Raw genomic sequence first — 20,567 nt, forward strand, 5'->3', positions numbered from 1 at the left:
AGAGGGGTGGGGGATGTGCAGGGTCACACACAGCTGGTGGAGGGGTCAGAATTTGAACCCAGGTCTGCCAAGGTGGATCCCAAAACCAGTGTTTCTCCCACCAGGCATGTGGAGCCCTCAGTAAGTGGGCTCCCTTCCCTGCCTGGGTGAATGTCCACTCACCCACCCGTCTGAGTGCTCACCCTGTGCCCGGCGCCGCTGGTAGGCTGCAGGGAAGTAGGCAGGCAGACGAGAGCCGAGCTGAGCAGACATTGGTTTGAAGCACAGCTCTGCCTCCGGCATGACCTTGGGCTGGGACCTCTGTCTCTGAGCTTGTTTCCTCAGCAACAGTTCGAGCACACATCTCACTGGGCCGCTAGAAGGCTTAAGTGAGGTGATGCATATAAATACCTGCATGATGCTTGTCGTACAATAGACACGCTAATCACTGTTGTGCTTATTTTATTGCTCATCATTTTTATAAACCCATTCTTCCGCTTAATAGATGTCTCAGTCTAGTGGAGCAGTTAATTGGATTCACTCACCTGGAGATAACACGATTTGATGGTATAGATTTACTGTCAAATAACAGCATAGTCAGTTCTGGTATGGAGTTTGGATGAGGACGTTACTGGGCCCCAGCATGGTCTGGCCAGACCTCCTGGAGAAGGTGGGATGTGAGCTTCAATTGGAAGGATGGCCATGTGGAGGGTCTGAGCTGAGCCTCCCAGGGGAGGAGGGGCGAGGGGTAAGAAAGGGAAAGTCAAGGGTGGCTGTGGAGATTAGGAAGCATGTGCTGGGCCAGATTTCAAGTTACGAGGAACACATGTACCAGAATGAGGTCCTGTGGGCAGTGGGGGACCATTGAGGGTTCTTGAGCAGGGATGTATTTTGGGAAAGTAGAGGCGGACCAGCAGGCCTCACACTGTGCTCTACGCTGCGGCAGCAGCTGTCTTCCTTCCTGTTTGACAACAGCCCGTGTGTAATGAACTAGAATGCCCAGTGAGAACTTGGAGTAGATGATAATTCACTCTGCAGAAGCCAGACACAATCTTCATCCCGAGTCACAAGTATGCTGTGTCACAGTTAGGACTGACCCAGTATGCTGACCATGATAGTATCACCATCAGGACCCGAGTGCTCACTCCATGCCAGCCTGGCACTGGACCTTCACAAGCCCCGGGGCTGCTTATGCCCCTCACAGACCCAACTGCCCTTGTTTATGATGACGATTTGAACACCCCACTTACCACCCTGAAATGCAGTTCAAAAATAATCTACCTGCACAAGTTTGAGAAAGAGTTATATGATACCTGACTATATTTTAAAGGAAACGTAAAAAAGAAGCAACTTACAATAAAACAAAAGCTGTTTCACTATGTCAGTGTTCAGGCACACCACAAATGTCATGGGGTAGTCAGGGGCTGGCCCCCACCTGGAATGAATCATTTGAAAGCAAGACAAGAAAGCCAACGTTCCATTAAATAGTGTCAGTACCTTTTCTCCAGGGTTTATGTCTTGAAATAAAGCTAAGCGCACATATTATTACAGAATCACCGGAAACAGGAAGGCTGCAAATGTAGACTGATAGGAGGGTGTAGCATTGGCCACTCAGATGCCACTCAGATTCCATTGCCGCTGAGGACGTGACTTTCTGAAATAGTGAACAAAGTTTTGGTAAAGTACTGAATAAAAGAGAGTATAGCCTTTCCTCAATTTACATGGTAATTGCATTTCTGGAAAACGTGGTTTACATTAAGATGAGGTAAAATGTGTTTTGAGGTTATATGTAAAACATAGTTTGATTCTAGGTTTTGTAATTATAATCAGCTTCTTGCCACTCCACGCCCCCCCCCCCCCTGCCAACACACACACACACACACACACACACACACACACACCCCACCTGGTGGAATATTTGAAAGTCATGAGAAACAGGGCAGTTTTTGTTGGTGGGAACTCTCCAATGTGTTCACTGCAGATTACCAGCATTCCTAGCTTGGTCAGTGGTGCCATCCCTGTCTTTGTAAGGACTTGAAATGGCCCCACATGCCTCCAGGTTGCCCCTCAGAAGATAGGACTGCTTTTGTGGCATTCACTCATTCACGTTCTATCTAATCTTCCCAACAATCCTCTGAAATAGATATTTTCATTCCCATTTTATGGACATGCACATGAGGCTTAGAGAGGTGCTGTGACCTACCCAAGGTCACAGAGCTGGGTTTTGAACCCACTCTGCTTTCCTGCTTCACGGTAACATTTAAGACTGCATTTGTGTTTCAGGGGACCATGAGCCTTAAGATGAACTCACCGTTCATTTATTAAACATCTCCTGGGTTCCAGGCCCCCTGCTAAGTCCTGGAGACACAGACGCAAATATCCAAGATGTGGTCTCTGTGCACCATGTGGGGTGGTCAAGAGCGAACAATCGAGGGGGACTGAGAGACCGCCTGTGGCTCAGGAAAGGCATAGAAGGAAGTTCCGTGTGGCTAGAGCAGGCAGTCCTTGGGAGGGAACACAGAGAGAGGCTAGCTTGGCGGTCAGGGGCCAAGTTACAAAGGGTTTGTGGACAAGCCCAGTTATAAGTTGAGAACAATGGAGAGTCACAACAGGGCTTAAAACAGAGGGTACCAGGAGCAGGCTTTTCTTAGAGGAAGGTCGCTGTGCTTGTGGCGTGGGGAATGGGTCGCTGGGATTCCGTGTAGGCCGAGGCCATGTAGCGGGAGTTCAGTCGGCAGCTTTGAGATGAGGGAGAAGAGGACAGGTTTGAGAAATAAGCAAGTGTGACTCAGCCCCCAAGACTGAAGGTAGAGAGTGAAAGACAGAAGACCTCGATGAAACCCAGGTTCCTGGCTTGAGTGCTCGGTGGCACTGCTGGGTGAGACAGGCAATGAGGCTGGAGGAAGAGGTTTGGCTGGAGTTGAGGGAGATCTGGTCTCTCTAGGCAGCCATTACATCTCCGATGCCTGTGAAACTGCAAGTGGAGATACGGGTGACAGGTGGGGACGTCTAGAGCTCAGGAGAGAGTGGAGTCCTGAGCATGTATGCTGGGGTAGCTTTGCCTGGGGCCCATGTGCATCGAGGGCCCTCAGAGTAACAAATTACAGGGCTGGGTGGATATGTACACTCTACTCTGGCAAGGGTTCATATCTATCATCTGATTTTCAGAGGGGCCTGTGTCCCCCAAAAGATGAGACTCCTCTGATATGCCGTATTTTATCTGAGTTACCATTATCTAATATACCAGAAGGTACATAATTCTTCCAATTAAGGACACTTTCCAGAAGCAAAAATACTTCCAGTTAACCTGCTGCGTTATTCCTGTGTGACATGTAGACGAACCACACCAGATTTCTGTTCTTTGAAGTTTCGTTATCTCTTCCCAAGGCATTGGCAGATTCTTCTGTCTGCTGGTATATCATTTAAATTACAATAGCAGTCAGTTTGTATGCACCTCAGTAACAATGCAATACAGCTTCATCTACTCCTGGGTATCTTCCTTTCTTAAATCCATAAAGTACTTGGGTGTTTCTTTGCAAGAAAATATGGAATGATCATTTCTCCAATGATGTGTATTTGCTTAAGTGGCAACTGCCACCCCCGTCTGTCTCTGTGACTTTTGCTGAACCACAGTGTAATCTTTTGTAAGGACATTCTAAACATTAAACAGCAATTGGCGTAAATTAATTTAAAATATTTTAACCAACAAAGCTTTTCACTTATCTGAAGTGATGATAATAAGAACATCTTATGACTGAGGTCCCTTATACTCGGGGGGCAGTAGCTGCATTGTGACTGTCACCTGAGGGACATTCTGATTTCTGAGATACTAAGGTGCACGGTTCTAAAATCACACATTGTAGAACTGATGGAATTGAAGTTCTGGGAATAGGTGGGACACCCAGGGAGAGAATGTGAGAGGAGGGCGGAGGGGTAACTATGGGACTTTGGGGAGCCCAGAAGAGAAAGAACCTGAAAAGGAAGCTGGGTTTTCTGGGAAGGAAAAGCCAGGACAGCTTAGCCCAGAGGGAAGGAGAGGGAGAGCCCACTGGAACTGGCCATGCCTCGTGAGAGCAGGCAGGGTGCACCAGAAGGGCTACAGGGCAGTGGAGCCCAATTTGCATTTCTCCCTTTCAGAGGCTTTATTCACGAAGCGGGGATGAGAAAGGGAAGCTGAAATCAAAGATAGCGCAGTGGAGTTGTAGCTTGGGTGATACCATTATCCAAGAAGGGTACATAGAAAGAAGAGCAGACTTGGGGGAGAAAGTAATGGTTTTGGTTTTACGTATGTGGAATTGTAGGTCTTGGTAGGAAATCCGGGTGGACATACACATAAGGGAGTTGAAAGTATGAGTCTTAAACTTAAGAGATACTGCGGCCTGGTAGGAGAGTCGAAGATCGTCAGCATGTCGGTGGCTCCTAAAACCACAGGAGTGCATAAGAAAAGCCAAGAGAGTGGACAGAGAGAACGGGAATGGAATGAGGCCAGATTTCTGGGAAATAGCTAGAAATCTGCAGAAAGCAAGCCACCACCGTGAGAGCCAGGGGGCAGGGCTCGCTCCTGATCTGTCTGTGTGTCCTCTGTGCCTACCGCAGTGTCTGGCACATAACAGATGCTAATCAATGTTGATTGGTTGATTTGTTAATGGAAAGAAAGAGTAAAGAAATGAACCCGTGAAAGACACTGAAAAATTCATGAGAAAAGGAAACAGAAAACCGGAAGCATCTAATAAGGGAAAGTCTTAAAGCTGGAAACTGGGAGAGGGGCAAATGCCAAGAAGCAGGTTTGACTTCACTGGGAGGCCCGGTGTCCTCTGGGATGACCCGCGGAGAGAAGAGAGGTGAGAGCAAGAAGGTGGATCGCCATAGGCTGCGGCAAGAGCAGGAGGCAGGCATAGATTCTTCTTTCAAGAAATGAAGCTGTTTTGGAAGGAGCATGTTGTGACCAGCATGGGTGGCCTTGGGGAGATCTGTGTTGGTCAGGATTTCTGAGAAGGGCCCAGAAGAACCCCGAGTCATTGATCTGTGGGATGGATGGGAGGCAATCTGTCTTAGAGGTCAGGAGATGATCAGGCAGCTTTTGGCTCTTTCTGGCTGCAGACGCATCAATCCCTAAGCATCAGCTGACTCTCTCCTCTCCACACATCCATTGCACGAATGTGTCGAATGCTAGCGTAAGAGGACATGGAGTGGTGCTTCTTGCCTGACAGCCTCCCTACACTGGTAAATCCGTGCCTGGGATTTAATGGTGTGCTTTAATGGTGCCCTTGGTCACCATAGCGACACCAGCCTTCTTGTCTAAAAGAGATGGATGGGGTTTAAATCATTATTAGCCAAGGTACCGAGTATGTTTTCCAGGCAGTAAATAATAGCTCCTAAAGCCAGTGTAAGCTTGTCTGGGCACTGAATGGAATATTTATGTTGCTTGGGCTTGGTTAAGGATTTGTTTTCATGTTTATGGTCTTTATGGTGGAGCTATGTAAAAATCAATAGCATTGACTCTCTAGCTAATCTTAATTCACCGTGAAATAGGCTTAAATAGTAGACTCCCCTACCCAGTGATTTTTAGATAGCCTGTGGACAAGGATTTGAATTGGGCTCAACCATCTTAATGAGCGTGGTTGCTATTTAAGTATCTTGTCACTTTGGGCCTAGCTTCCCAGCCACCATGCAGAGCTTGTTGTCTTCCCTGGAGGTGATGTTCCCATGCTGAAGTGCTCCATGTCCTGACCCTTCTTGCTCTAAGGAATTTATTCCCACAGTACGTTCTAGATCAGGACTCTTTGGAGCAAGATGAACAGGCTGTGCCCCTTCAAAGCTCAGCTCCAGGAGGACCTCTCTAGCCATACCTCATCACTCTGTGTCCTTGAGCTCTCACTGCTGCTGTCCATAGCATGGTCCATCACTTAGCTGCCTGGGTCGAGGGCAGGCTCACACACCCTTGCAGGCCGGGGCTCGGCTCATTCATTAGCAAGCTCTCCGAAACCAGGGTGCCCCCTGGCCCATAGGGGGTCAGTAAAGAGCTGGTAAATTGAATTAAACAGAAAGTCCTTTGCTTTAGATGGAGAGGCTCAACTGAGAGCAGGGATGGTTTACACTAAAGGCCCATTGTTGACACATGGATTATATCCTGTTTTGTTCCATTTGTTCTTGCTGGGTTCCTGAGGTCTGAATGTTTTCATTCATCAACTATTTACAGTCTATGTAGGCCTTTGTGGGATGCATTCAGAACCTGTATAGATGAGTAAGGCCCTTATCCTCCAACAGATCCAAACCTAGAGGGAGAAGGTGGAATGAAATAAGAGTCATAAAAAAAAAGGAAGGGGAGCCCTGGCCAGTTTGGCTCAGCGGTTAGAGCGTCGGCCTGTGGTCCGGAGAGACCCGGGTTCGGTTCCCGCTAAGGGCACGTACTTCGGTTGCAGTTTGTCCCTGGCCCTGGTTGGTCGTGCGGGTGGCAGCCACTCGATGTGTCCCTTTCACGTCAATGTTTCTCTCTCTCTCTCTTCCTCTCTCTCCCTCCCATTCTATCTGTACAAAAGATGGAAAAATGTCCTCGGGTGAGGATTAAAAAAAAAAAAGGAAGGGGAGCTGGTTATTAAGGGTTGATGTGTCAAGTCACTGGGCCTGTTTGTGTGTAGACATTGGCTCATTTAACTCTCACACTTACCATGAGAGGTGAGAACTGTTATCCACAGTCCACACATTTAAGAACCCAAGACTCAAAGGGATTGAGTCAATTTGCTATATTATTATTTCCATTGTACAGAAGAAAATCTCAAGACCTAGAAGGACAATAACTTGCCAGAAGTCAGTAACATACATAGAAAGTGTTAGAGGCTGGATTTGAACTAGGTTTTTCTTAAGTCAAGGCCACTCTCCATATCTGTTATGCCATATTGCTCAGTAAGCTGTAGGCTACAGAAGGAGCATTTCATCTGATCTGGATGGCCTAGTGCTAAGTCCTGGAAGACATGGTCTTTGAACTAGTCTTGGAGGTTGGCAAGATTTTGGTAAGTAGAGAAGGGGCAAAGGACCTTCCAGGTGAAGGGAATGATAAAAGCAAAGACTTGTGTGCGGCAAAGTGCAGGGTTTGTTTAGGGAACAAGGAAAATGTGGTGTGAAACAAAGCTGGTTGCATTATGAGGACAGTTGAGGTCCTGATGGGGCTGTGCAGTGAATGAATGCAGGTTTTGGAGTCAGGTGGATTTGAGCTTGAATCCTGCCCTTTTTTGAGCTGTGCAACCATAGGCCAAATACTCAACTTCTGGGTGCCTCAGTTTCAATTCCGTGAAATGGAAATAATAATAGATTCTATCCTGTAGAACTGGATAACATAAGAATAAAGCATGTAGACCCAGCAATCAGTGTTAGTCCCATTCTTATCAGGTATGTGCTGATCTTCCATTTCTCCTGAACTAAGCACTTTTCCTTCTTTGCCCTCTGCTCCCAACCAGGATGTTGATGATTACTAACCAATAAAGTCATGGAATCTCAGGGTTGGAACAGGCCATGGGTGTAGATGATCTTTATGGCCCATTAGCAAGAAGAGAGAGTAACACCATTCCCCGGGCTCCTAAGGTGTTTGGTTTCTTGCCCACAATGCCCCAGCTCCTGACGATGCCTCATTGATCAGATGCTTCCCTTGTGACTTGTCAGGGGTAGGAGTGACATTCTGGGATGGGTATCTGAGAATTCTCAGTAATTTTCCCTCCATAAGCTGCACTTAAGCCCCCACCCACTGCATACCCCTCAACAGGGAGCCCTCAAGCTCCTTTGTTGCTGGGTTCCTGGAGTCTCACAAAGGTTGGTGATGCTCACTGTTCTTGGCTTCTCCCGAAAGTCTAGACTCCCCCTTTACAGGGTAGGCTTTATCCCTGTCATGTATGTGTGTGTAATGACACAGTTGAGACCCATCCTTCCCTTCAACTCAACTTTTGAAAAGTCCCTTCTACCGTTTAAAATAGGAATCCTTGTGTAATTTCTTCCACTTCATCTAAACACTATCTGTACCCTAGCCCCTCAGCTGCCACAACGGTTGGGTGGAATTGGGACTCCCGAGGACTCTTGTTCATTATTGCCCCTTGGACTTACTCCTACTGCTCTCTGGCTTTCACTTCAGAGCCTGGCTGCTGCAGCTCCTCAGGATGACTGTGTGTATGTCCCCTCTGTCCTGATGGGTTTTTATCTCGGGGTCCTGTTCACCCAGATTTTCCCAGCCAGTGAGTCAGTACGTTTTTCTACCAGCCTTCACTGCCGCCACATTGCCAGCCACTCCCATTGTTAGTGAGAGGAGCCCATAAGGGTTTCAGGAGCCAGTTGTCTGCCCACCATCACAGCAGAAGCTGGGCTTACTCCAGCCTCACTGTGTGCATTCTTGAACCTCCAGATATGTTGTCCGGTGCTGGCCAACTCACTCGCTGAAGGGACACCGCTTACTGACCCAGTGATGGGCAACAAAGGCGATCACAAGCCTTCTTATTATCGAGTAATATCTGTGTCAGGCGCTTTGCACAGTGATGTCTAACCCTCACATTAACCTTTGAAATAGGCATTATCCTGATTTCACATGAGAGGAAGATGGAGTCTTCAGAAGGTCTTAGAGACCCTCTCACCCAGGTGCTTGATGATGGGGTCCACGCCGAATTGGCTACCACCCTGTCAGACTCGTTCTACACTGATAGAGAAGGTTAACACTGTGGCTTACCATGAAATGGTGATCTCTTTGGATGGTTTGTTCTATCTTTTAATTTTACTGATTAGGCCTTTCTGGAGACTTTCCGACTCTGTTGCCATTCCTGGTTGATTCCAGGTGTAGAGGATGGTCGCTCTCAAAGTTCTACCTTCAGGATTTCACAGTCTTCTCCTCATGTCTGAGTAGAGAGGAAATGTGTGGATTATCTAGGCTAATACCTGCGTTTAACAAAAAATGATACAGACTTAGAGCGGAAACAGGACCTACCCAAGGTCACAGAGGCAGTTGGTAGTTAGATATTTAGGTTACATGTTTGACTCCTTAGAATAGAGACCTAGAAGAATAGTAGTGGAAACAAGATAGTTTCTCTCTCTCTCTCTCCCATAACAGTCCCAGCATAACCTACTTGCCTTACCTTGGGCATCACCCTTATATGTTCATGGTCTAAGGTGACTCACTACTCGGTCTTCATTCCAGTCGTGGGAAGGGCAAGAAGGGAAGGATAGGGTACAGCCCTTCCCTTTAAGGGTATTATCTGGAAGTTGTAGTGGCACCTTAATTTGTATCTGATTGGCCAGAACATAGTCACATGGCCACAACTAGCTGTTAGGGAGGCTAAGAAATAGTGTATTTATTCTAGGAGGCTGTGGGTCCAGTTGAAGATTAGGAGTTTTATTACTGTGGAAGGGAGGAGGGCAGATCTTGGAGAAGGGCTCATGGTCTCTGTCGCTGTCATAGAATGAGGACTAGACCCTGGCCAGACCATCTGGCTTTGCTGCCTCCCAACTATAATCCTGTCCCTCATCACCATCCCTCTCTTCCTTCTCAGGGATGATGCTATGAGACATAGATCCCAAGGTGGAGAGGTATTTTAGTATATTTTTTTAGGCTCCACACATGGGCTCTCGTAGCTAATGACAAACTACTCATCATACACAAAAGTTATGACTTTGACTCCCCATAGAATTATTGCTGCATTGCAAAAATATTATTACCTCCTTGAATAATGAATATCTTCACTATTTTCTTATAAAAAAAATGACTCCTACTACCTATTGGAATTGGTTGCTCAAAACAGATAGACATGTTTTCAATGTTTGCTATTTCTGTTAGAGTTATCTATGAATAGTACCTCTAAAGATGATAGAGACGATGAAGAGGCAAGATGTTTCCTTGGGAATCTTCCTTCCTCAGATTCACATTCCTGTAGCATCTTGTTCCAAGAGATCAATGATATCTTAGTGAAGGTATTCAGGAGAAGGATTTTCTAAGAATTAGATGTTCAGTACCATGCTTTCCAATCATGTGGGATGGGCAGGTGTACTCCAGACACAGGGACGAGCCTCGCTGGAAGGGCAGTGGGGGAGGACAGGCCAACACAGTGTTTTTGAGGTTAGGGTTAGTGGACAATGATGAGTTACTGCCGAAAGCCAGGCAAGCTGCACCCTTGAGGTTAGCAGCAGACAGGAGAAAACGGAGTTGAAAACAGGAAGGCAGCATGTGGCCAGGTTTGCACAGAAAGCAGAGCACACGTTGGGGAGAGAGCAGACTTTGGATCACACAGCTCTGTGGACTGGAGCAAGACACTACAGTCTCTAGTCCTCAGTTTTTCTCCTTTGTCTGCAAAATGGAAATAGAACCTATTCAAGTGGTACAAAAACCAGTTAGGGAAGCTTAGGTGCTCAATTAACAGCAGCGTCTTCCAAGGCCCTGGGTAGCAGGCTCACTGACGGCTCAGCCCGAAGCAGTGTCAGGATCTTGAATAGCTCCAGTGAGCCCTGGTTTTTCATCTTTTAAACAGCTGTAACTGATATACAAAAAAAATTGTACATATTTAATGTGTGCAATTTGATGAGTTTGAACATGTGTGTACACCCCTGAAAGCATTACCACAATCAAGGTAATAGACATTCATCACCTCCAAAAAGTTCCCTCCTGTTCTCCCTACTAACTACATTTTTTATGGTAAGAATACTTAACATGTTATGTGCCCTCTTAACAAATCTTTTAAATTTATCTTTAAATTATAGTGGGTATATAATATTGTGTTAGTTTCAGGTTTACAACATAGTGATTAGACATTTACATACCTTACAAAATGATCACCACTTTAAGTCTAATACCCATATGACACCATACATGGTTATTAAAATATTCCTGACTATATTCTCTAAGCTGTACTTTACATCCTCATGACTTATTTATAACTGGCCATCAAATATAGAAGCGACCTAGGTGTCCATGGATAGATGAATGGATAAAGAAGATGTGAGACACACACACACACACACACACACACACACACACACACACACACGAATATTACTCAGCTGTAAAAAAGAATGAAATCTGGTCATTTACAACAATATGGGTGGACCTAGAAGGTATTACGCTCAGTGAAATAAGTCAAATAGAGAAAGATAAATACTGTATGATTTCACTTACATGTGGAATCTAAAAACAAAACAAAACAAATGAACAAATAAAACAAAACAGAAACAAACTCATAGACAGAAAACAAACTGATGGTTGCCAGATGGGAGGGGCTGGGGGATGAGCAATAAAAGCGAAGGGGATTAAGAAGCCCCATCTTTTGAAAAGGAACGTGGTTGACAAGGGGCTGTCCTAGAAAATACTGTGGTGGCTAGGAAGGACCTCAAGGATCCATCTAGTCTTTCCCACAAATATGGGAAATGTCCTTTCTACTGACAGTTCACACGACGATTTTAGTGTACCCAGACTTAAAACATCAAATCACATAATTAAACAATATTCCCTTTTTAATGTCTCCTAAAGCAAAAGGTACAGTACGATGCTGGCTTACTGGTTAACACGTCTCTGATACGTACTACTCTGTTGAACAAAGAGAAAACAGCACAGACTCAGAGTCTTCGGCTAAAATTAAATCGCATTTTATTTTTATTGCATTTATTTTTGTATTTACCTTCTATTTATATGAAGAGATAATGGTTTTCTGTTTATGGTGTTCACAGTTTTCTTATTACATATATTTATTTAATGTAAAAGAGTATATTGATTTATAAAAAAATATTAAGTAAATAATACAAAAGTGATTCATGTAAATCCCCCCAAAATAATTGGGAAAATAGTACAGGAGGCATTGAAGTTTTGGTGAGCATTCTCCTGCCGCTTTATAAATGGTCAAATGCCAGGCTAGAGAGGGTATGGAACTTGCCCAAGCTGCCACACCTTAGATCTTCTGACCCTGTGGTCTTGTGGGTTCTTGCCCCCACATCACCCTGCTTCCCAGATACTTTTTGAATAACACTCAGCTTTCTAGTTGACCCCACTACCCTGGAAAACTTAGGGAGGGGCAGCCCTTCTGCAATGTTTGTGGCATTCCCTAGGATCTGAGATCTCCCTGCTATGAAATAAACAGCTGTGTCCTGGAAGTAGGGGGGAAACCCCACAATTCTAGCATTGGAATGCAAATAAGCAATTAGAGTCAATTAAAACAGGATACAGTATAATTACCACCAATTGTGCTAACCTTTATATTCAGAAGGACTTGACCTGCTGAAAGGAAATTAAACAATAGTCAGCTCTCCAAACCAAGGGGTGTGCGTAGGGCAGGAGCCTCATTTCTGGGGCCTGAAAGGTCTGACAGATTAAACCCTCCTCCCCCCACACCCACCTGGGTTCGAGCCACCACGGGCAGCAGCCAGGAACCGCCAGGCTTCACAGTACCTTGTCAGTGACCTTATTGTGCCCATCACCAAGCACTGCATAATTTAGCATAATGCCTGAGCCCTGCTTGGCTCTTTCAGACAAATCATGGGGACTTAGACATCTTGAAAGGGACCTTGAACTTCGCTGAGAAGCACCTTGCAGCTGAACTTTCTTGCTCTCCGAATCTGAACTGGTCTTTCATTTAAATCCACATGTCTGTGACTTCCTTATAAACACCCCTTTTAAAATTGGATTCAATTTTATGGATCTCATCATATGTAGATCCAGCATTTCATATGGACAGCACAAAGTGGTGTTCTGAAGACGCGAATTCTGACCTCCAGGTTCCAGGTCTCAGCCTGCTTATTTGTTTATCCTTCCAACAAAGACTTATTGAGCACATTTTATATGCCATTTATTGTCCTGGATACAGCATCAAGGTAAAAGACAAAACTCCCCTTTCTCGTGGAACTTCTATGTTAGAAATATGAATCTTACAAGGCAGTGAAATAGCTGTCGTGCTGGGAGGATGCCGAAATGACTGGGACGAATGAGGGATAGGGGTCAGGGAGGACGTGGCATTTCAGTGTCTCAACGACATTTGGGTAGATGGCATGGTTTATAGGGTAAGAGGATGAGACTGAGATACTGCAAATTGACCACTCCGAGCCTCAGCTGCCTGACATATACAGATAGGTCAATGATATGACAACTGGAAGACATGGTCCTTGACTTTGAGGAGTCCTCAGACTTGTGAGGATTCAGACACACCCAGGACCAACACTGTGGGTGGCCCAGGAGCTGGAGCTGAACATTAGGGACAAAGGGAGGCATGAAAAGGCGAGGAGGCCTAATGAAACCTGGCATGCTCCCAACTGGGGGAACCTGGCATGCTCCCAACTGGAGGAACCTGGCATGCTCCCAACTGGGGGAACCTGGCACAGTGAAGAACAGAGTGGATGGGGAAGGGTGGCGACTGGTCAAGCCATACAGCAAGTCACAGCAGAGCCAGGATAGGAACCCAGGGTCATCTGACTCAAAGCCCAACCCTTTGCACTGTCTCCCACAACCACTGTCTCCCACAACCTTGAATGTGGGGCTGGGGTTGGAGGGAGACTCAGAGGAGCAAGAAGACACATGCCAGGTTCATGTGTTTGAAACCTGGGACACAGTATGGACAATGTGGGGCTGTCACATGAGGGAGAATAAAGGTGATGAAGGACCCTGATGATGGGGATGAAGAGCAGGTGTAATTTCAGAATATAGTTGGAGATCAGATTGGCAGCACTTGATACCAGCAGTTGAATGTGGAAGAACATGAGGAAAGAGGCGAGGCTGTCTCCAGCTAGACCACTTTGAGGACAACCTGGAATTTCCTAGACATCCCAGGGGACAAGCTTCTGGGCCTTTCCCCACATCTTCCCTGTTTCTACTCGTCCTCGGAGACCTAACTCCAACCCACTGTCAGTCAGAAGGCTGAACCCCTTCAACAGAGACGCTTCCAGCCAGTCTCCTGGTCTTTTCTGCACTCACACTGCTTCTGCAGGTGTTGTGCATCACACGTTCAGCAGTTTTCCTAGCACAACACCTGGGTCTTACCTTTCTGAGGACAGGGACAAAAGACGTGCAGGAGATTGAGTGTATACATGAAAAATGGATGAGATCAAGGGTAGCTGAGAGTGGGTTTCTTCCCAACTGATCGTAGGGGCTACCTGGAGTCCTGCGTGCAAGGTCTGAGGCTGCATCCAGGCTTAGCTGCAGAGTGTTGTGATTAATAGTGATGCCTGCGAGGAACACAGGAGGAATGTGGCAGCATGTATGTGATTTGTGTGCAGTCTCTTGATGACGAGATCTGTATTGTTTGGAGAGTCTACAGCTGTTCTCAGGAAAAATAAAAGATGATGCCCATGTTTCTGGTGTGGCTGAGGACAGAAAGAGATTAGAGGGGCTTTTAGGAGGTCTAGGACCAACAACACATACAGGCTGTCCTCAGCGTTGAATTTGCAGCTTTTATCGCCCGCTCCACTTGTGTGCACTACATCATGATGCCCCGAAACCACCTTTTGTACCCCGATTCGAGGCTCTCAAACCTCAACGTACAAAGGAATTTTTCTAGGTAACGCCTGCCAGCCAGTGGTTCCATTTTGGCAACCTCACTCATTGTCTGCACTGTGGTCCTTTGGCAGTTCATCTGCATATTTTATTTCCCTTATGGTTTTATAAGAGGAGTATAAAAATTAAGGCATGAATATCAGTGGAGAAAGTGTAGCCCTCCAAATGTAACGTAGAAGCAGAGCATCCATTTAGAACTCTAAACAATGGAACTGTTTCAAAATCATCAGCAGTGATTCACTAAATCAAGCCACTGTGGTCCCTGAGGAACAGTCTGCTATATATATTGCTGCGGCACAGAGAGGGTCCATTAGGTCAGGTTATAAGTGACACTTAATGACACCCCAGTGGCCCTGTCCACTCAAAACAGACTGGTCAGATAATGACCGACAAATTTAGTCACATCCAGGTGGCCCCACAGATGGAAGACAAATTTTTATGATTTTCAGTTCTTACTTTCCACATGGTAAAGTTCTTTTCCTTAATGTTGTGAGCATTGGGAGTTAAGATAGCTGAGCTCCAGAGACATCATTAATCAGGCCCTGGGTGGTCTGGATAATTAATCTTTTGCCATATGACAGACTTGAAAGTGGAAATCATTCAGTGAAAGCAGATTTTTAGCTGACTTTTCATAAATGTAAGCTGGTTAACTGGGGGTGGGATTCATTTTGAAGGGAGAGAATTAAGGATTTACATGAAATGCTGAAGATCTGTAATAGACTATGCCTACAAAGCTAAGGGAGCTGGAGATTTTATAGCATGTTAGCTCTCTGGGCAGAAACCATCAACCCTGTTGACTACTGGCCTCTAATTTTTATTATTATTAATATCAACTGTTGGTCTCTTAGTATTAGTTGACTTACATTCATCATTTCTGGATTACATTGTACATGACGAGATTATTCGTACTGATTATATGATATGTCGATTGATCTGATGGTTGATCTGGAAACGGGGGCTGAAATTGGTGGGGTGAGGTCTGTGGGCTAAGGATGGTGCCATCGCTGTAGGTTAGGGACAGTGTCTGGATGAAATAATCTCGCCTTCAGGCTGTATCAGCAGGACCCAGTGATACCACCTCCTGCTGACTCTTATTCTCTTTTTTTTTATCCTCACCCGAGGACATTTTTGCCTTTATCTTCAGATAGAGCGGGAGGGATAGAGGGAGGAAGAGAGAGAGAGAAGCATCGATGTGAGAGAGACAACATTGCCTGGTTGCCAGGGCGAGGACAGACTGCAACCAAGGCACGTGTCCCTAGCGGGAACCGAACCCGGGACTCTCTGGTCCACAGGCCAACGCTCTAACCACTGAGCCAAACCGGTCAGGGCTATTCTCTATTTTTAAGGACTGGCTTTAAGTTACTGTTTTGTCTCTTAGCAACTGAATGACTTACGTTTATATTTATATAAAGTATGGTATCTTACAGTTTAATCTACAGTGTAAGTGGAAACAGAAGTGGGTTGTTTTGTAGACTTTCTGTCCCTTCAATCTCTCTGATGTTATGTGTAATACCGTAGTTAGTGTTACTGTTTCAATTTTTCTAGGATGTTAATTTATACAAAAATAAAATATAAAAAATATCCAAGAGGAAACGCTGTATAAATGTAGTCATTTCTATTGCAATATGCAAAGCGCCTGGAATATAATAGGGTTTTATTCTCTTCCTCCTTCTGTCTCCATTTCCCATGTTCTGACTCCTACTCATCCTTTACAGGCCAACATCTGGATCACCTTCTTGGCGACGCCCTCCCTGACTGCCCCTGTAGTTAACTGCTACCTTCTCTGTGCTCCACAATCCTTTGCTCTCCCCTGACTACATAATGCATTAATTATCTGCCTACCAGAATGTCTGTCTTTCTACCAGCGGGGAAGCCCCTTGAAGCAGAAACTTCCATCCTGTGACCAGTCTTTGGTACATAGGAGTATGGTTGGTGTGTGAGTGAGGAAGTGGACGAGTGGATAAATGAGTGAATGAATGAACAGCATGAAAGGCTAAACCACTGGTAAAAGAGAGGCTACACTAGCACTGGAGGAAGTAAGATTGTAGGTCTTAGAGCACAAGTCTTTTATCTGGGGAATCAATCTGCACCATCCAAAAGCTTGTACACATATCTGAGTCCGTGCACACTTGAGTGCTGTCATCAGTCTCAGAAGTGTCTGTGGCTCCCAAAGGTTGACAAGTTGCTGACCTAAAAACAGACACAAAGGCAGGTCCCTCTGAAGGAAGGAACCAGGGGATCAGAGGAGAGAATGTGGCAAAGGAGAAACAAGTCAGAACTGGAGGGAACACTAGTCCTGCAGGGACCTCAGGTAGGGGCATGGCCGCCAGGACAAGAACTCCAATGGTCTGTGAAGGTATTGCCCTGTCCTTCTAAGCACCTCTTTGTGAGGAAGCTCAGGGAAGGTCTCATTTCTTTCACTGTCTTGATTCTTGCACTGAATCCACGGGCTGAGGGAGCCTCTCAGGTTCATTGACTTGTTACCTGCCTCCAAGCAGACCAAACTGAAATGATTCCAGGCAAACACTGGGTCTTTCCTGCCCCCAGTAGCTCCCCTCTCCTCCTCCTCTTTCCTACCTGATTCCATCCCATCCTTGGCTCTGAAAACTTGAATTTCATTAGGAACAGTGTTTTTCAAAAATGTGGATCTTGGTTCCTTGGGTGAATTATGATGTGAATTTAGAGCGTCATGACCAGCTTTAAAATAAATAGAGTATGCTATAAAAATGAAATAGGGTATGATAGAAAAAGTAAGAGTGAGTATAGTTCTGTGAAACTTTCTGTTTTCAGCTCAGTGTGTACAGGGTTGTGATATGTATATTTCTCTCTGTGGGTTGTGGTGAAAAATATTTGAAAGGCAGTGATATCAAGCATCACTGTAGGTACCCAGCAGTTACTCACCGAAAGACCCAGTCCTTGAGGGGGGACGGTGGCGGGAGAGGAGGCGGGACACTAGGCTGTGTTCGAGTTCACTTACTGCTGCACAGGGAAGCCCTTTGCTCTCGTGAGACGTTAGGGGCCTGCCAGATTCCCGACCACTGTCACCCCTTCTTGATTCTTGTCTCTCCTTTCTTGGGCAGGTTGTATATGTCACTGCAACATTCCCCTATGCTATGCTTCTGATCCTCCTTATCCGAGGGGTCACGTTGCCTGGGGCCTTTGAAGGCATCAAGTTCTACTTGTACCCTGACCTCTCCCGGCTCTCCGACCCACAGGTAAGAGTTGCTCCATGCACAGCTGCCCACCACCACTGGGAAGCTTTCTGCAGGCCCCTGATGCCAGCCACAGAGGCTCAACAGCTGGTTGAGCAGTGGGAAGCCTGTAGTCCCCTTCTCAGAATTATAAATTTCAATGCACCGATTAAATATATAGGAAATCAAATATAGTGAAATACAACCACCGAAGCATTAAAAAAGACAAATTTGTGACATGGTAATAATATATGTGTTTCTTTATCAGTACATTAAGTAGCAAGATCCAGCAAGCAGTCTGACAATTTGTTATTTCAAGCAGCAATGAGAGTAAATGATATTTGGAGATATCTAAACGGTTGTAGGAACACATCTGGGATTTCGACGGCTAGCCGTGCTGTGGTTTGTTGCCTGCAGTCATAGTTGAGAGAAATGTTAAACTTCAATTAGAGTTAGTGAAAATAAACACATACTTTTCCCCTACCCAGGATCACAGATCTCAGTAGCCATGTATCTCAGTGAGAGAAACTGACTGATTTTCTTTGTGCGGGTGGCTCACAGAAAGAAATGATTGGTGAGAACTAGCTGGCCTGTTAGTTGTCTTTGGTAAGGTATTGGATGTTTGAAAAGTGGGTAGTAAATGCTTATGCCTAAGCTTTTGTTCCTGGGTACATGGTGCTGTGCCTGCGGGATGCTAGCCAAGAGATGAAAACAGAGTATCTTATGGCCCAGGGGTTCTCAACTCTGATACATGTTAGACGCTCCTGGGAAGCTTTTGAAAATCCCAGTTTTCAGTGTACAACCCAGACCAATTAAATTAAACCCTCTGGGGCTGGGTCTCAAGTATCAGTAGCTTTTAGAGGTCCCCAGGTAAAAACTCCAATGTGTGAAAAATGTGCTCAGATATCATTGAGTGGGTGAGCAGGCACCCCTTTTTCTGTTGAAACAAACATAGGTCATGCAGTAGAATGTGGAATCTACATTCAGTAGAACATAAGGCTTGCAAGAAATTTCAAATCTGCAGTCTGTGCCTTGGAGTCAGCCCCTGTGAGGAGAAGTTGGTGGAAATGTTCGTGGAGTGCTAGTTAGTGCAATTTAGGTGCACCTCATCACGGTGCATTAAGGTACACAGTGGAGTGGCAATGTGTGCTCACTTCTGTCTCAGTTTGCTGTGGCGCAAGGGATCCCAAGCTCAGCGCAGCACCAGGCACCTAATGGCAGCATCCTGAATTGCAGGCAGAATCCCTAGGAAGAAGGAAATTAACTCCTGACTGTTGGCCTTGCCCACTCCAACCTGTGATGGCACAGGCTCAGTGGGAGAAGCAGTTTGGGAAAACGTATTTCCAAAATCACTGGTTTGTGCCCTTTTGTTGGATCTACAAATTCTGCCTTAATCCAGGACAGATTCCTCGTCCCTTTCCCTGCACACAGGCTTCTTATCCTGATCCTCAAGGTCAGTCAGGGTCCTGAATATCACCCGTTTCCACACCTGGCTGATCATTGGAACACCAGGAAATGATAAATTGCACATTCCAGGCCCTACCCTGAAGATTCCATTTCGGGGATCTGAGATGGTATTTGGTCATCATTGTTATTAAGAAGCTTCAGCCCGGCTGGTGTGCCTCAGTGGTTGAAAATTGACCCATGCACCAAGAGGTTGCCAGTTCGATTCCCGGTCAGGGCATATGCCCAGGTTGTGGGCCCAATCCCCAGTGGGGGGCATGCAGGAGGCAGCCAGTTGATGTTCTCCCTCATCAATGTTTCTCTCTCTCCCTCTCCCTTCCTCTCTCTCTGAAATCAATAAAGAAAAAAAAAAATTTTTTTTTAAAGAAGCTTCAGAGGGCTCGGCCAGTGTAGCTCAGTGGATTGAACATCATCCCATTCACCAAGAGGTCGTTGGTTCAGTTCCTGGTTAGGGCACATGCCTAGGTTGCCGGCTCCATCCCCAGTGTGGGGCGTGCAGGAGACAGCCAGTCAATGTTTCTCTCTCATCAATGTTTCTATCTCTCCCCTGCTCTCCCCTCCTGTCTATCTAAAAATATCAATAATTTTTTTTTTTTAAAAAAAGAACTTCAGAGGGGATTCTAGTGATGGTAAAAGTTTTGGAAAATCCCATCAACACCTTTGACCTTGGAGCCCTACACATATGCGCATGTGCGCACACAAACACATACCACCCACACCCAGAACAAAGGTGAGGTCAGGAGTTCACCATTCAGAGTGTCTGCATAATCATCCCAGTTTCCTTCTATCTTTTTCCTGTTGGGCCTTAGCTCCCAGGCCAGCCCTTAGCTGCAGGGCCCCTCCCCACATGTACACATGCGCTCAGAGACTTGCCAGAAGAGCTCACAGCACTCAGATGTGGTTTATTTCCATCATCAGTGAGAGAAAAGCACACAGCAGGTGGAGCCTGGAAGAAGTCACACGCAGGCTTCCCGTGTTCTCCTGCTGGGAGAGGCCACACAGAACTTGTTTACACTTCCAGCAGCAGAGTGCAGCAGCACGTGGGTAGTATTTCTGCCCAGAGGAGCCTGCTCAGGACTCAGAGTCCACATTTTTTATGGAGGTGTTTTGTTAACTGCACAAGTACTTTCTGCCGCACCATCAGTCCCAGCCCTCAGAATTTCAGGCTCCTGAGAAAAGCAGGTGTTCTCCATAAATTACGTTGTTGTACAAACAGTCCAGGCAGGCTGGTACAGCAGAATTCAGTGCTCCAGGCAGACAAAACAACCGCATCACTTAGTGTACCATAGAGAACATCTTAGCCAAGTTCCCAGACACCAGTCAAGAGACAAGCCTGCAAGCAGGCCCTCCTGGAGAGCAACATTAGACGTGCTATGGCAGCTCTTCCCTGCACACCTGCAAAACCTAGAATGCTTGCTGTTTGGCCTTTTCTAGAGAGT

The 20,567-nt window shown here is 45.9% G+C and overlaps 1 protein-coding gene across 1 annotated transcript in view; it reads left to right on the forward strand.

Moving 5' to 3' along the window:
- Positions 1-20,567, forward strand: part of SLC6A11 (solute carrier family 6 member 11) — a 117,219-nt gene that overhangs the window by 40,998 nt on the left and 55,654 nt on the right. The window contains exon 6 of the mRNA XM_036267369.1: positions 17,554-17,688. Coding sequence (XP_036123262.1) covers positions 17,554-17,688 — 135 coding nt within the window. The remainder of the gene's footprint in view (positions 1-17,553; positions 17,689-20,567) is intronic.

The sequence above is a fragment of the Molossus molossus genome, unplaced genomic scaffold (assembly GCF_014108415.1).
Source record: "Molossus molossus isolate mMolMol1 unplaced genomic scaffold, mMolMol1.p scaffold_m16_p_18, whole genome shotgun sequence".
In the NCBI taxonomy this organism is placed as follows: Eukaryota; Metazoa; Chordata; class Mammalia; order Chiroptera; family Molossidae; genus Molossus; species Molossus molossus.